The 17,643-nt window shown below is 40.3% G+C and overlaps 1 protein-coding gene across 1 annotated transcript in view; it reads right to left on the bottom strand.

The window, feature by feature from the left end:
- Positions 1–8,615: 8,615 nt before the first annotated feature.
- FAM149A (family with sequence similarity 149 member A) overlaps positions 8,616–17,643 on the bottom strand; it is a 58,117-nt gene continuing 49,089 nt past the window's right edge. Inside the window, exon 14 of the mRNA XM_063309741.1 lies at positions 8,616–9,508. Coding sequence (XP_063165811.1) covers positions 9,438–9,508 — 71 coding nt within the window. The 3' untranslated portion in view covers positions 8,616–9,437. The remainder of the gene's footprint in view (positions 9,509–17,643) is intronic.

The following is a 17,643-nucleotide window of genomic DNA, read 5'->3' on the forward strand; positions in this document are numbered from 1 at the left end:
GATGGGGAGCATTACTGTATTTATTTATCATATTTCTTTACCGCCCATCTTGTATTGCAATGAATCTGGGCGGTTTACAAACAATTTAAGTGAGTCTCAATTTCCCCCCATTTTTTTCCTTATCTGTCCGATTCTCGGAGACTGTCTGGACAAGTCCCTGCAGTTTTCCTGGCAAGATTTCATAAGTGGCCATTGCCTCCTTCCTAGGGCTGAGAGGAAGTGACTGGCCCAAGGTCACCCAGCTGGCTTTGTGCCTAAGGCAGGGCTAGAACTCACAGTCTCCCAGTTTCTTGTCTGATGCCTTAATCCAGGGTCAGAAGGCTTTTCTCAACCTTCTGACCCTGGAGGAACTCTTGAAATATTTTTCAGGCCTCTGGGAACCCTTGCACTTTCAGGCTCAAATATAGGCCAGAAGTTACCAAATTATTATATTCCTTTCATGTTTAGGCCTGTATATATGCATTAACAGTGTTCCTCTTTAATGTGAAGTTGCTGGAATTTGAAATAATTTTTAAATAAATCATGATCTCCCAGGGAACCCCTAATGACTTCTCACAGTACCCTGGTTGAGAAACCCTGCCTTAATCACTACACCCACAAGAGTTTTGTGGGACTCTTAAGCCACTCACATCTAATATAAGAAAACTTTCACTGGCTTCAGTGGCATATATATCCATTTGTATTTTGTGTGTGTGTTTGTGCATGTGTGTGAATTTTGTGTGTGTATTGAAGTCATTAAAAACAAAACTCATTTACACTGAGGGAATTGAATTAGTGGCCCTGATCTGGAGCATGTCACATGTTCCTCTTCAAGGATATTTCTGTGAGTCTTTAGAAATCCATAAAGTGAATCAGACTGGCTTAAACCAGCTGAACGTTGATCTTCAGAATGAAGAAGATATGTATATGGAGGAACTCACACATCTATGCACGTGGCTCTGTCTCAAGTTTCAACACAAAGCAGTTGCCGCCACTCCTGGGGAATAATCATTTGCATACCCGAGTTCTTATGTGGGTGGAAGAGATGGAAGGAGAATACTTCTCCAGAAACCTTGGCCATGTTATCTTATATGGCCAATGTGTTTTTCCCCCCTCTGAAAGAAATTCTGATGATCCTCTTGTTAGCTTACGTAAGAAATACCACCTTTTCAAAGATAACATCTAACATAGTAGACATTAATATCATATTTGCATAAATAATGGGAAGAAATTGCTAGGTTCATGCAATTCCAACATACCATTACATACATCTCGTTTATTTGTTTGTTTGTTTTAATCCTGCCTTTATTATTTTTATAAATAACTTTCCTACTTCCAATGTTAACATTCCAGTCTCCCATAATTAATATTTTTGCTCATGTCCACTAGTTGTTGTAAGTCACCACAAAGCTATTTAACGTATACTTTCTTTCATCTGGAGTATTGTAATATCAGTTGGTTCGCCAGGGTCTCCAGATAAGATCATTCCATCATTAGGCTTGTATTCTAACAGTGACTTTGACACCCTTTTGTTGGTAATCATGGCTATTCCATTTCTTCTATGATTTCCTTGATGAAGCTACAACATCCTAATTAATGCTGGAACTCTGTTTTTCATTAGATGAGTAAAAAATAACAACTGTGCCACACACTGCATGTTATGTAAAAGGGACTTTTGGTATCCTATCTCTTGATGCTTTTTCTCTGAAATTGGTGTGTTGCCTACTATTGTTGTAGAAAAATATAAATCAGGGTTATTGGAAAACAGACCCAGAACTATTATAATTAACTGAACCACATGCAGATATGAAGGACATGAAGAAATGGGTCATATATAAAGCAAAGCCAGTTTGGTCTAGTGGTTAAGGTGCTGGGCTAGAAACAAGGAGACTCTGAGTTCTAGTCCCGCCTTAGGCATGAAAGCTGGCTGGGTGACTTTGGGCCAGTCACTCTCCCTCAGCCCAACTCACCTCACAGGGTTGTTGTGGAGGGGAAAATCGGAGGAGGAAGGAGTATTAGATATGTTCGCCACCTTGAGTTATTTATAAAAATAATAAAGGTGGGATTAAATAAATAAATAAATAACAAAGAAGAATGAAACTAAGTCAATGAGTCTGTAGTTTTTCATTTGTAACTTTTTAGATGCCTGTATTGCATGTACTGTGAACATCTTGGCCAATCACACTTTGAGTTTGCTTTTATCTCACAAGCAATGACTTACGATGGAAATCTGGTCCCAATTGTGGTCATTAGTTGAGGACTACCTGTATAAGACTGTGCTCATTGGTGCACTAGCATCTGATCCTGTGGGACAGAACCAGCAAGCACTGTTAAAGGGGCTTCTAACAAAGAAAACTTTCTCTTTCGTTGGTGGTATACTAAATGGGGAATAGGTACCAATTTTTCTGCAACATTATTTCACAGTTTTCTGTGCTTGTTAAAATTTTATCTTTTCACTCAAACTTTCTCTGCATGAATACCAGATGAATGGTTCCATTTTGTTTTGCTTTCCTCCCTGCAGACCTCTTTTAATTATTTTTTTACATTGTTTTAATTCCTGTTTTTACTACTGCATTTTACTAAATCTCATTATAAAACACTTTGAGATGGGGTTGTATGGGAAGCAGTACAGAAACATAATCAAATAGAAACAATTCACGCATCTCCACAAGCTAGTACCATAAATGGCAAGTGCTAAGATTATGAAGTCTCTATTGAAAATTCAGTTCTCACTATCATGTAAACAAAACCCAGAATATATCGAATCAAATCTTTATTATGGTCATAGACCAGCATAACCAGAATATATACAGTAAAATGAGCAAACAATGAAATTGATCATAATCAGTATGGATATAAATATAACCTGCAGCATTTTGAATACTGAATCATCATTCTTACCCTTCTCCACTTTGATCCTGATAGCCAGATGTAACCTTTTCCCCCCTGAGATCACATAGAAGACATTTATGTTAAACGACTAGACTCTCAAATCCAGTTTGACTCCCAATAAGTACATGGACCCAGCCATGCAACTTTCTTGGCAGCATGGTTAGCCACAGTCTTAGAGTAATTCATCATATCTTGCTTTGATAAGCTATGGAATAGCATGTTGTACCAGTACAGCTTATAACCAGTAAGGGACTGTTGGGCTTGTTTAAATCAGCGCACTTCCACCTAGTTACCCTGAGATACAATGCGGGCCCTTTGTCTGGAAGGACATACAAAATACTAACAGTCCTTTACTTTTTCAAATAAAATTTGGCAATAGAATAGGAAGCCTTGCTCCAAATCCTGACTACTGCCACAGCAGAGAAATTATGGGGAAGTAGAGTATGTGTATGTGTCCTGTTGTAAACAAAGAGTATTGACTTATAGAATTATGGCACATACCAGGTAATTAAGCACTGGTTATGTGAATGCAGCATCAGTCATGTTTACCTTTTCTTTCATCCACATACAATACTAATATGTCCTGCAAGTACTTAGAATATTTTTTAATCTTAATTTAGGGTGAAGATATGATAATACACTTCCCGGCAGCGTATTTATTATGCAAACTCAAAAACAACAAAAACCCACCCCCAAAATATGCTTTGTAACTTTCTGAGCTCTTGAGAACTCTTCATTATGCAAGAGCTTTTGAGAAATTGAAAGCATGCAAACTTTTTGTGATCTAGTACAGGCCAGAAAAAGGCATTGCAGACTTTTTTTTTTCTTATGGCCATCTTTGCTACCTATGCTTAGTTTACTAAACTTTTGAAACTGTAGACAAAAGACAGTGAAGGACTCAGCTTAAACAAACCTTTCTTTCTCTGACTTTCTTAAAAGTTTCGAATATCAATAAATGAATATATATTTCTAAACATAAATTTGGTGATGATATATACCTACTCCAATGTCTGCTTAGAAACCAAGCAAAGGATTGTATTGTTCAGGAGGTGTGCTCTATGTAATTTGGCAAGATTTTAGCATTCTTGGTTTAGCCTTTATTTGCTAATCCAAGATAAATATTATCAGAGCCATCTAGGTTATTTTTTTAAAAAATTACAAATTTAAGCAATGCTTTTAGGATCTACTTTAAAAAAGAACTGCAAACACTATTTAACCATTTGACTCTGCTTGCTAAGTCTTAGTTCCTGCATAATGCATGTGTTTTAAATTTATAGAAGTATCTGACAATCTTCTTTAACAACAAATTTGTAATGTCTCATATTATTCTCCCTAGCATAGCAAACAACTTCTAGAAATGTAGAATTACTCTATGAAGTGTCCCAGATCTGGGTCACAAAAATATGTATACTCACTAGACAGCGCACAGAGAAAATGGAAGGCTCTGACTCTTTGGTGTCATCAAGTGATTAACTGGATTTCTGTGCCTTGGATGTGGTATTCTTATGCTCCATGGCACAGTTCATTCATGAGGCTTTCTACATGCATTTCCTATTTTTCTACATCTCAGCTTGCTTCAAAATATCAAGTTTGTTCTGGAAGATCTGTAAGAAGCAAAAATAAAATTTTAGATACCATCAGCAGGCTTGACCTCCAGTTAGAACTTCCAGAAGTGGGATTTGTCCTGATCTTTCACCAGCCCCAAAATTGTCCTCCTTGGATCCAGCCAAGGCCATTTTTCCAGCTTGGCTGCAGCACAGATGAAATCACAGAACTTATATTCTGCAGGTTGCATGCTGGAATTATGCAATGCTTGGGAACAGGATATATTCTTGAAATTCTTGCCTCTTCTTGTCTTCCACTCTTGAATTCAGAGCAACTTACCAGTGAAGTATTTCTCAATCCTTCTAGTCAGTTTCACTGTGCCAGTAAAAATGTATGTCTGGATTGACATACTCTGATTATATAAACTGCCCCATCTTCTAGATGAGCCAGTTCTCAATACCATTACCATCCCCATTCTCCACATACACTTACACTTCAACCTACAACTAAGGTTGCAGATCTTCAGGAAAGTTGCAAAAATATAAATTGATATTAGCTTATTAATTTTGCAGCAGAGGGAGCATCGATTGGCACATAAAGTTTCCTGCCAGCTCTTAGTATTCTGAGGTTGTCAGGAAAAAGATTGTCAGGAATCACACAGCTAACTTCAAAATGCTTTGCAGGGATTGGGGACCGCAAATGGTGCCATGCGGAAAGTCCCAGAGTTAACTTTCTACAAGTTACATCCTACAAGAGCATAATACATTCATTTCCTTATGGTGCCATAATGTGAAGGACAGCACAGAAGAGCTTAGATGTGAACAAGGGACAAGTTGATTGGTGGTTTTTAAATTTAACAACAGAAAGTACATATTTATGAACAGATGATCTTGCTATTGACAACAGACTGGTGATTAAGAGGCTTTATCACTGAACTTAAGAGGTGTTTATCATTTCTCAGTAAAGAAATATATTCTATTTTCATATTCTCTTAACGTATTATTTTTATTTTTTGGTTTTTATCCTCTGGCAGCACTGAAGCAACACATTCTTAGGAGCATCTATGTAAAATCTTTTTAAGTCGTAGCAAGATTTTAGGATTATGTTTTTACAGCTTTTAGAAGCAGACTTCTGGGATCATGTTTATGGAAGGAAAGGTTAATCCCCCCAGTGCACTGTAATCCCTATTAAACCTTTATCCAATTTAAATAACAGCAACGTGCTTAATTGGTCCTCTGTGTCTGTTACATGTGGCCAAAGATCTGCTTTTCTAACTTCCATTGTGCCAGTCCCTGTTAATGGAGATTTGTATTCAAGCTGTTTCTTAAACAGAGTCCAGGGACACCCCTCTGTCACATATCTCTTGAATTTACACAACCCCATTTTTAAGCTGATATGTTTTTCCTCTTAGAGTTCTGCTGCCTGGGAACTTCTTTCAATGTCCAGTGATACAAGCCAAGTGTATAGCTGATCGAGGGAAAATGCCTTGTGCTCATTTCTCTATACAGAGATGAAAAATGCAGGAACTTACCATGTCAGTTTATTTATTTATTTAATAATTTCACCATTTCACTATTTTATTTTTTATTATATTTATTGTATTTTATTGCATGTTATGACCTGTGGTTGCAACAATGAACTTTACTTACTTCAAGTCATATTATTCTACTGTCAGTGTGGACAGCTTGATTTTCATTTCTGGGCAAATCAGGAGATCAGAAGATGGAAATAAAAACGAATGATTCTGAGGGACCTTTCCATACCATATGCAGTCTAACCTGCCAATTAAGACACTCTCTTGGTCATGGTGCTATAGGGGAGAAATCCTATTTCACTATTTTTGTCAAAACAGAGATAAAACATAATTAAGGGTATAGCTTTTGCAATCAGGCTTTCCCTGAAATCAAGATGAAGTTATTTCCAAATTCCTTTTTCTTTCTCTTGGGTTAAGAAAATAGCTTCCACAAGCAAGTCCTGCTCTTTGTATTTGTGCATCCATAGAGCTCCTGTTCCATCCCTTGAACCAATTTTTCAACCAGCCCCAGCCTACTCTCACTGAAAGAGTTTCAAGCATTGGGGGCTGCAGTTCACTCTCCTGAGCTTCCAAAGAGTCAAGTGGTGACACTGTTAAAAGAGGTGAGACTGAATTAATTTTTTTTTATTTGGTTGTCTCAGATGGACGTAGGAGGTGTTGCAAGGTAACCCAAACCATCGTCTCCATCAACCTCCTTTTGGGGTTGATAATAGAAATTGGGATATTGGAAATTCCAATTTAAAAATCAGAAAAAAATCCCAGCTGATGATCTGAAGTTGGCTCACAAAAATGACTGTAAATGGAGTTCAGGGTTAAAAATGGGAGTGGGACAGAAGCCTCTATTTTAATTATGAATGCAAAGAGAGTGAGAGATACACATACACACATGCAAAACTTATCATTTGGCACAGAAATTCAGCAGCGCAATCTTAAGGTGTCGGTGGTTGCATGTGGCCCAGAGATTTTGCTCACTCCTGGTAAAGCAACAATTATTAAAGTATTTTTTTTCTTATTTAGGAAGGCATTAATTCCTATGAGAATTTAAACCTTATCTAAAATGTTACCTGCTGCAACCTTCTGTTTATTATTTATTTATTTGATTTATATAGACACCCATCTCACATATGCGACTCTAGGCAGCTTACCATTATGTAACTCTTTTTCAAATTTTTTCAGATGATCTCATTTTGTATCACTTTTAATTGTTATAAGTTTCTCTGGATGCTATCTAGAAGGCATTTTTTGAACCAAGATTTTCAAAAAAACACATTCCTTGGCCATGAATCTGGTCTGATTTAAAACCTTAGTAATGAAGCTGCCTAGGTGATTCTTGATCAGGCACTGTCAGAAATGAGCTCATCTTAATTTCCTGGTTGCCCATTTTATCACTGTATCTTTTTTTTTAATCACTTTCCACATCAATATGCAAATTTGTTTTTAAAAGTATCTGGGTGAAAGCTTTATGTATTTTTATATGCATTAAAGCTAACATATGAATTTTTCACAGTATACTATTTATAATTTTGAAAGTGCTTTCTTTACTAATAGATGTAACCATTCATCACATTATAGTGCTTAACATTTTGAAAAGCTTCTATTTCAACATATAAATTACATACATATGTATATATTTGGGAAGGGTAAATTGGGTAAGTTTTCATAAAAATACAAATTAAAGCAATTTCTAACTTTAACATTCTATATACATTTTCACAGATTCATTGGATTTTGAAGCACATTTTTAATTAGGCTGTTGAATGAGTAGACAAAAATATTTGATTTTACATTTGACATTGAAATTTTTAGAAAAGAAAAATCTGACAATTCAGCAACAGGCTTAGTTCTTGACGATCTATCTAAGATATTATTCTGTATAAATAAATCCATATGAGCTATTTTCTAGCTCTTGACTTATTAATAATTGGCAATAAGTGAAGTTGTTCTCTAAATCAGCCTTCAATACTTACATGCTGAGTAAACAGCAAAAAAGGTGACTAGGGAATAAATTTCGAAAAATGGCAAAGGGAAACTACCTAGAATAACATGTCTAATGTTCTAAGTGTCTAGAGTAGAATAGTGTGTTTGAAGACATTTTACATAATTGGTATATAGATAGCCTGAAATGTTTATAGTAAAGGGACTACACAGCAGAAACAGGAGGCAGGAAATTTAAATTCTAATTCTATTTATTTAGGGATTTCTGTTTCCAAAAAATACATCAAAATGTTCATTGATTAAAACACTGTTCAGGAAAGAATCCTCATTCCTTTTGCACTGTCATTTAACTTAACTTACTAACAGAGGATCAAATTATGTTGCAAGACAAGGTCCTGGTGCAATGATGGGATTTAGTGTGGTGTTTTAGTCAACGTGCATGTGCTCCACCTAGGGAATCTGGAAAGAATCTGTGGGAAACTGGGCACACCCAATTTTTAATGATTATCAGGGCTCTGCATGTAACACCTTATGCAACTCCTCAAATCAAATCTTGGGATTGCACTGCAGTTGGTAAGGGCAGCTACACAGTTCAGAGAAAAGATGCCACTGCTTTAAACAAGTGGTTGGCTGGTGCAAGTGGATGCAAAGGCTCTAAAGCTCCTGTTCACTTCAGATTCAAAGCTCTCCACATCAATCATCACAACAGTAATAATCATTACTGAAAATCACAAAATGTGCTTGGTTACAAAGGTATCAATCTGCTTGTCTAAGGATATACACAACAGAGTTATATTAATATATTGAGTTTGGGTTTTATTTTTATTCTTGCTGAGGTGTGCTCTCAGTGTGTGTGTGTAACTTCAAGTGCTTTTCAAAATTTAGCTATATTTTCTCTAATCTTTGAGTCTAGAACAATGTTTAAAAGGCCCCACAAGCATGTTCCAGGGGCTTTTGGAATAAGGGAGCTATGCAACCCTGAAACCTTTCTGTATCAGGGTTTTTTTTCTGCAGAAACAAGCTAAATTTTAGCTAAGGATTCTTTGTATTAGGGCTGGACAATATTTAGTGGTGAGGGTCACATTTTGTTTTGTTCTTTGTTTTCAAAAAGATGTGTTTTGTTTTATATCTGAAGGCTTTAAGAAATACAGTGCTGAGGGATACAAAAATGTTCAGTTCTTTCAGGGAAGAAAGGTTGGAGACATTTAAAATTCAGAAGAAAACAAAAGACCATGCCACCAACAATTGGTAGTTTCAAAGGTGCTCTGAGAGTCACAAAATGAAGCCTGGGGACTATACATAATTTGCCTCAGCTATAACTGTGAATTGCATATGGTCCACTGAAGAAAATAAGAACATGAAGGACACTTTCCTATTAAATTTAGTAGAAATTTATACTTTTAGAAACCAAATGGCACTCCACATTCAGGCAACGTGCACAGATACTGAACATTCAGAGACAACATTTCAGTATTCCTAAGGATTGCTGAACTATTGAGGATTCTGACTGAGTGCCAATCATTTTTTATCCTCCTCTTCCTCCTAAATGTTGTCAGGCAACTTGAAATCTTCTCCTAGAGAGAGATGGATTTTTCTGGAATGATCTGGCATGGAACTGTGAACCTGCAAGAAAAAAAGAATCAGGCAATAAAGAGATGTAAGTAGATACAGTCCACTGCAACCAGAAGATTTAACTCCAACTTTTTTCAGAAGCTTACTTACTAGTGCTAGTTCTGTACTGCAGGAAAGCCAATTTAAACCAGGAAAGACAGCCAGATTCTGCAACTGTGTGTTGCCGGTTCTATCATCAAGAAGTCCATTATAGGTACTCCTTGCTTACTGATCACTCGTTCAGCAACCATTCGAAGTTGCTGAACAAGTGGTACTTATGACTGGTCCTTGAAGTTCCGGCCATCCCAACACCCCCGCAGTCATGTGATTGCGATTTGGGTGCTTGGCAACCAGCTCGCACTTACAACAGTTGCAGCATCCTGAAGCTATGTGATCTCCATTTCCACCCTTCCCTGCCGACTTCCCACAAGCAAAGTCAGTGGTTGGCAGGGAAGGTCACATGTCGCTCTGGTAAGCCCCACCCCGTGCCTTCCTGCACACCACACCGCTCCCTCCTTCCCTCGGCTTCCCTGCACTCTCATGGACTTGCGCCCTCCTTCCCTCGGCCACTGCACCAGAGCACTCCCCTCCCTCAACTTGTGCACCACCTGCCCTGGGTCTCCCCAGACCTCACCCCCGCATGGCACCGTGTTCCTTACTTGGGACTCCCACCACTTCCTGCTTAACGAACTGTGTGTCTTGGGGTTACGACACCAATGGGGACTGCCTGGATTGCCGTTGCTAAGTGATGTGGTCATGTGATGTGCTTTACAACTGCATCACTTAGCGACAGCAACCCTGGTCCCAACTGCCGTCATAACTCAAGGACTACCTGTACAAGTTTTCCACTGCTTCTGCCATACTTTTCCTGTTTTTGTTGCTGGGGATGGGGGAAGCATTTTGCCTGCTAGCTGAGTTACTTGGAGGTGTTGTTGGCTCTATTGCAGTGCTAGTTGAGGACAGAGTTTCTCATTATTGGTTCCCCCTGTACCCCTCCTCCACCCCATAAGATGGAGAGATCACAGGGGTGGAAAAGTGGTGCAGGTTGAAGCGGACCAGAGTGCCTCTAAAGGTGCTCACAACCTCTTCTCTGCACCTCCGACTTTAGCTGAGCTAGTTCTGAACATGTGTCTAGTACTCTTTTAAAAGAGCACTAATTCTATGTTCAGAAATAGCCCAGGAAACAGGTATAAAACATCTTCTCTCCTGATACTGGTTACTGGGGCAGCTTGACAGGCGGCTGAACTCACCATTCAAAGCACTTACTGACCCGGCCCCACCCCATCCCTCTTTAAGGAGAGCAACTGGTGACTGCTTTTCCCACCACCAGTATCACTTAGGGGTTGAAGCAGTGTTTAGCCTTAGCAACCTGAAGATGTCTGGACTTCAACTCCCAGAATTCCCCAGCAGCAGCAGCAAATGTTATGCCAGCATACCCCTGAATCCACTTGCTTTTCATTTCACAGCATCTCAACATTTAAAATCATGGAGGAAAGATTCTATAAAAGCAGCAGTCAATAACCCTAAAGATATTTTACTCTTAAAAATAGACTTTGCTAATATAGAGAGACCTTTCATAAATGAGTTTATGTTTTTTAGCTCATTTGAGCTGAGGAGAATATATTATTCACATTACTGTAATAGGCTTTCTAGGTAGTGCCCCCCTTCCCCCATTACAAACCCAGAGGTAAGCCTGGTCCCTTCTCTTCCCACATTTCAAAGGGCTACAAAAAACATTTTGTTTCAGGTGGCTCTTGGCCTTTAATGAGGAAGTTTGGGGTGACCATCTAGTTTTTATTTCTGCTGTTAGTGTGTTTTAATGTTATATTTAGTTTGTGTACCACCCAAAGTCTTTCTGATTGGGACATAAGTGTTGTTAAATAAATAAGTATATAAACAGCTAGACAGAATGAGAGACATCATGTCCTTGTTCATCTGTAAATATTTACTTCAATATTGCAAAACAACAGTGTCTATATGCCTTCTCATCTTTCAACACATCTTCAGATGAACTTATTGTAAAAGGAATTTTGCAATTCACTTATTTTGTTTTCATTTCATATGCATCTCACTAACTGGGGAGAATATACTTGGACTGGAAGATATTCAGACATGGTGCCATTTATGTTACACAAATGGGCAGCTAAGTTTAGAAGATTTTAAAATAGCAATAATGAGTCTGTGCAGAAAGGGGAGGAAAAAAGATGGTTTGTTGTTGCTTTTCCTTCAGTCTAATCCCTAAAAGGATGCTATTTCTGTCCAGGAGCTACAGTGTACAAAAAAATTCTGCCAGGTCTCAGCCCCCCTACTTCAGAAAACCAACAGTTTCTCCATAATGCACATATCATGTGGGTTCTTCCAGCTAGAGGAAGTGGTTCTGCAAGTACCTCAACAGACAGGACTTGATAGGTTAAAACCAGTACTTTAAATTGCACCTAGAAGCATACCAAGACAATGACTGCATCACAGGTCTAATGTGCTCCTGGCATCTAGTGCCAAATAGTAAGTGGACCACTGCATTTTGCACCAATTGTGTTGTTTATTCAGCCGCTTCCGACTCTTCATGACTTCATGGACCAGCCCACGCCAGAGCTTCCTGTCGGTCGTCAACACCCCCAGCTCCCCCAGGGACGAGTCCGTCACCTCTAGAATATCATCCATTCACCTTGCCCTTGGTCGGCCCCTCTTCCTTTTGCCCTCCACTCTCCCTAGCATCAGCATCTTCTCCAGGCTGTCCTGTCTTCTCATTATGTGGCCAAAGTATTTCAGTTTTGCCTTTAATATCATTCCCTCAAGTGAGCAGTCTGGCTTTATTTCCTGGAGGATGGACTGGCTTGATCTTCTTGCAGTCCAAGGCACTCTCAGAATATTCCTCCAACACCACAGTTCAAAAGCATCTATCTTCCTTCTCTCAGCCTTCCTTAAGGTCCAGCTCTCGCAGCCATATGTTACTACGGGGAACACCATTGCTTTAACTATGCGGGCCTTTGTTATCAGTGTGATATCTCTGCTTTTAACTATTTTATCGAGATTTGTCATTGCTCTTCTCGCAAGGATTAAATGTCTTCTGATTTCCTGACTGCAGTCAGCATCTGTCATGAGCACTGATGGTGAGCAGGAGGGGGCCCCTATCCAGGGGGGAAAACACATGCATAGTAGTGAAGAGTTGAGCAGCCATTCAAAGAGACACAGAACAGACCCGCCTTGACTTTTGGGGTTTATATGTCTGGGTTTTCCCATGCTTCTTCAGTTTGTTAGGATTTTCTGTCTAATGTAGCAGTAATAAAACACTAGAGACCTATTCCTTGTCTCAGCGTGGTTCCTGACTGTTAGGACATTAATCCTAACAAACTCCTACTCCCATTGAAAGAGGGAGGACCAAAAAAAAAAAGAGAGACATTTGGGAAAATGTCTTCGGAAAACCAGGAAATTCGGCAAGCCATCCAACAACTGGCAGCAGCCTTGCAACAACATCAACAACAAGTAGATCTCCAGATCAACACATTACAAGCTGCCATGCTACAGCAGTTACAACAACCAGCTCCGGTTAACCCACAACCAGTGCCAGCAGCAGCAGCAGCAGCTCCACCAGTAGTCTTGAGATCCCAGGGCAGTCTACCAGAGAAGTTTGGAGGAGAAGCAGGACAGTTGAGAACCTTTCTCACACAGTGCACAATGTTTTTCGACAGCAGACCGGCAGAGTTCCCAACAGACCGAACCAGAGTCACCTTCATTTTAAGTCTGCTAAAGGGCCCAGCAGCCAAATGGGCTATTCCCATGGTGGAGAACAATGACCCAATTCTCAATGACTACCAGAATTTTCTGGCAGGGTTCCAAGCAACCTTTGACGACCTGATCAGAGAGGTCACTGCCAGCCAGGAAATTCGGAAGCTCAAGCAAGGCCACAAGAGGGTGGGAATTCACATTGCTGATTTCAAGCTGTTAGCAGGAGATCTGGACTGGAATGAGAGTGCCTTGAAAGACCAATTCAAACAGGGGCTGGATGAGGAGATTAAAAATGAATTAGTGCACCACAGACAGCTACCTTAGAAGGTTTATATCAGCTGTCTGTGGTCATAGACATCAGATTAGAAGAGCTCAGACAGATGCAGCCGGGGAGAGGCAGGGGCTTCAGAGCACTTCCAGGATTTCCAGCTATCTCTGCAGCATCTCTCTACTCAGGATCAGAGGAGCCGATGCAGATCGGGGTGAGCAGGAGGCTTACTTCTGAGGCTGAGAAACAGAGAAGGAGAGAGAGAGCCCTCTGTTTCTACTGCAGAGACCCGGGGCATATGGTGAGAGCTTGCCCAGTGAGAAGCCAAGCAAATTCCGTAAGAGCCCCAGGGCAAGCAGCAGAACCAAGAGCCACCTCTACTTCCAACCAGGGAAACTCCATCAGTCTCCCTTCACAAAGCTCAGCAGGGAGACCATCAATCAATTAAGAAGGGCTCATTCCGAGGATTCCAGGCAATCCTTTTACTACTTACCAGTCATAATGCACATAAACCCAGAGCACCAGGTCAAGCTAGAGGCCCTCGTGGATTCCGGAGCTTCCACCAATTTTATTGATGTACAGACTGTACAAGACCTGAACATCCTGCCCATGGAATTGCCATGTCCCATAGAAGTTGAGACCATTGACGGCCAGCCCCTCAAGGCAGGGCCAATTCAAAGTTTCACAGAACCTTTGCAACTAACAACGGGAGACCACGCTGAGTGGATCCAGCTTTATGTTACTGCATCACTTAATGTGCCTATAGTCCTGGGCACACCTTGGCTGAAGATCCACAACCCATTGTTGGACTGGACTATTGCAGCAGTCTCCTTCCCAGCTAAGGAATGCCAGCACCACAAGATTCAAGAGGCTCTTCTCTCTCCAGCAACCAACACAGTCACTGAAGCGGGGGGGGGGGGTCCAGTTGCCAGCCAAGTATGCAGATTTCGCAGACGTTTTCAGCAAACAAGAGGCCACAGCACTACCCCTCCCATAGGGACTGTGATTGCACAATTGAGTTGATACCAGGAGCCAAGATTCCAGCAAGGAAACAATATCCCATGTCCCCCAAGGAACTAGCCACCTTAAAAGATTACTTGGATTCTAATCTCCAAAAGGGTTTCATCCGACCATCTACTTCCCCAGCATCTGCTCCTACCTTCTTCATACCAAAGAAGCCTGACCTGTTGAAACCGGCAGCTCAGGAGGCACCCATGAGAGTGGTGCATGATTTCAGCTCCCTCAATAAGGTCACGGTCAAATAAAATTACCCATTCCCCTTAATATCTGATCTGCTGGATCGCTTACAGAAAGCACGCATTTTTACCAGGTTGGACCTCAGGAATGCGTACAATCTGATCTGGATGAAAGAAAGGCATGAATATCTGACTGCCTTCGATACCAGGTTTGGTAAATTTGAGGACCTTGTTTTGCCCTTTGGCTTGACTAAGGCAGGAGCCATATTTTCCCGATTTATGTATCAAATTTTCTCTGATTTACTAGATAAGTATCTGGTCATTTATCTAGATGACATATTAATATTCTCTCAGGATGCTACAACTCATGTAACCCATGTACGTAATGTCTTACAAAGACTGAGAGAGAACAAGCTGTTCGCCAAGCTAGAGAAGTGTGCCTTCGATTTAACTGAATTACATTTCCTGGGCTATAGAATATCAACAGAAGGCATATCCATGGATCCTTCAAAGGTCCAGGCAATTCTCTCTTGGCAACCCCCTCCAAAATGTGAAAGATGTACAAAAATTCCTAGGATTCTCCAATTTTTATAGAAAATTTATAAATAAATTTAGTGAAAGAGCCAAACGCCTCACACAGCTTTTGAAGAAGGGATCAAAATTCATTTGGGGGGAGAGGGAGCAAGCAGCCTTCCAAGAACTTAAGCAACTCTCTGCATCCCAGCCACTTTAAAAGCATCCTGATCCCACGAAGCAATTCATAATGCATTCAGATGCTTCTGATTTTGCTATCGCTGCTGTTTTATTGCAATATACCAACAAAGAAGGGAAGACATTGCTTCCTTGTGCCTTTTTCTCTCACACGCTCTCGCCGGCAGAGAGAAACTATGATGTTTTTAACAAGGAGTTGCTGGCAATTAAAGCAGCATTTCAAGAGTGGAGGCACTGGCTAGAAGGTGCAACCTTTCCTGTGAAAGTCTGCACTGATCACAAGAATTTACAGCTTCTACAAAACACCTGGGTTTTCCCACGCTTCTTCAGTTTGTTAGGATTTTCTGTCTAATGTAGCAGTAATAAAACACTAGAGACCTGTTCTTCATCTCAGCGTGGTTCCTGACTGTTAGGACAGCATCTGCAGTAATCTTTGCACCTAGAAATACAAAATCTTTCACTGCCTCTACGTTTTCTCCCTCTATTTGCCAGTTATCAATCAAACTGGTTGCCATAACCTTGGTTTTTTTGAGGTTTAGCTGCAAGCCAGCTTTTGCACTTTCTTCTTTCACCTTCAGCATAAGGCTCCTCAGTTCCTCTTCGCTTTCAGCCATCAAAGTGGTATCATCTGCATATCTGAGATTGTTAATGTTTCTCCAGCAATTTTAACCCCAGCCTTGGATTCCTCAAGGCCAGTATGTCGCATGATGTGTTCTGTGTACAAGTTGAATAGGTAGGGTGAGAGTATACAACCCTGCTGTACTCCTTAATCTTAAACCAGTCCGTTGTTCCATGGTCGGTTCTTACTGTTGCTACTTGGTCGTTATACAGATTCCTCAGGAGGCAGACAAGATGACTTGGTATCCCCATACCACTAAGAACTTGCCACAATTTGTTATGGTCCACACAGTCAAAGGCTTTAGAATAGTCAATAAAACAGAAATAGATGTTTTTCTGAAACTCCCTGGCTTTTTCCATTATCTAGCAGATATTGGCAATTTGGTCCCTAGTTCCTCTGCCTTCTCTAAACCCAGCTTGTACATCTGGCAATTCTTGCTCCATGAATTGCTGAAGTCTACCTTGCAGGATCTTGAGCATTACCTTACTGGCATGTGAAATGAGTGCCACTGTTCGATAGTTTGAACATTCTTTAGCATTTCCCTTTTTTGGTATGGGGATATAAGTTGATTTTTTCCAGTCTGATGGCCATTCCTGTGTTTTCCAAATTTGCTGGCATATAGCATGCATTACCTTGACAGCATCATCTTGCAAGATTTTGAACAGTTCAGCTGGGATGCCATCATCTCCTGCTGCCTTGTTGTTAGCAGTGCTTCTTAAGGCCCATTCAACCTCACTCTTCAGGATGTCTGGCTCTAGCTCACTGACCACACCATCAAAGCTATCCCCAATATTGTTATCCTTCCTATACAGGTCTTCTGTATATTCTTGCCACCTTTTCTTGATCTCTTCTTCTTCTGTTAGGTCCTTGCCATCTTTGCTTTTGATCATACCCATTTTGGCCTGGAATTTACCTCCGATGTTTCTAATTTTCTGGAAGAGGTCTCTTGTCCTTTCTATTCTATTGTCTTCTTCCACTTCCACCCATTGTTTGTTTAAAAATAATTCCTTATCTCTTCTGGCTAACCTCTGGAATTTTGCATTTAATTGGGCATATCTCCCCCTATCACTGTTGCCTTTTGCTTTCCTTCTTTCTTGGGCTACTTCTAGTGTCTCAGCGGACAGCCATTTTGCCTTCTTGGTTTTCTCTTTCTTTGGGATGTATTTTGTTGCCGCCTCCTGAACAATGCTGCCAACTTCTGTCCATAGTTCTTCCGGGACCCTATCTACTAAGTCCAGTCCCTTAAATCTATACACCAATTGTACCTTCCAAATAGTCTTCAAAGGCAGCCCCACATAGAGTACATTGCAGTAGGCCAACCTGGTAGTAAATCAGGGCAGGAGATCCTTATTAATCTTCAATAAATGTGTTTCATGCTATAATTTGAATGGATATTGAGCTGGTAGACTGATCAGCAGTTGATTATTGTCAGCCCTTCAAGGTAGGCAAGGTCAGGAAGCCGGAGTTGCCAAGAATCTTGGAATGTACTTCAGTGAGTTTACAGTATTGCAACAGAAACTTGACAATCTGTCAAACTCCCTCTCTACTTCACATACCACAATCAAGGTGGAATGGTTTTGAATTTCTTTCTCATGCTTTCTACTTTCCCAGGCCTCTAACTGCTCAG

This window comes from Candoia aspera, chromosome 8, assembly GCF_035149785.1.
Source record: "Candoia aspera isolate rCanAsp1 chromosome 8, rCanAsp1.hap2, whole genome shotgun sequence".
NCBI classification, from domain to species: Eukaryota; Metazoa; Chordata; class Lepidosauria; order Squamata; family Boidae; genus Candoia; species Candoia aspera.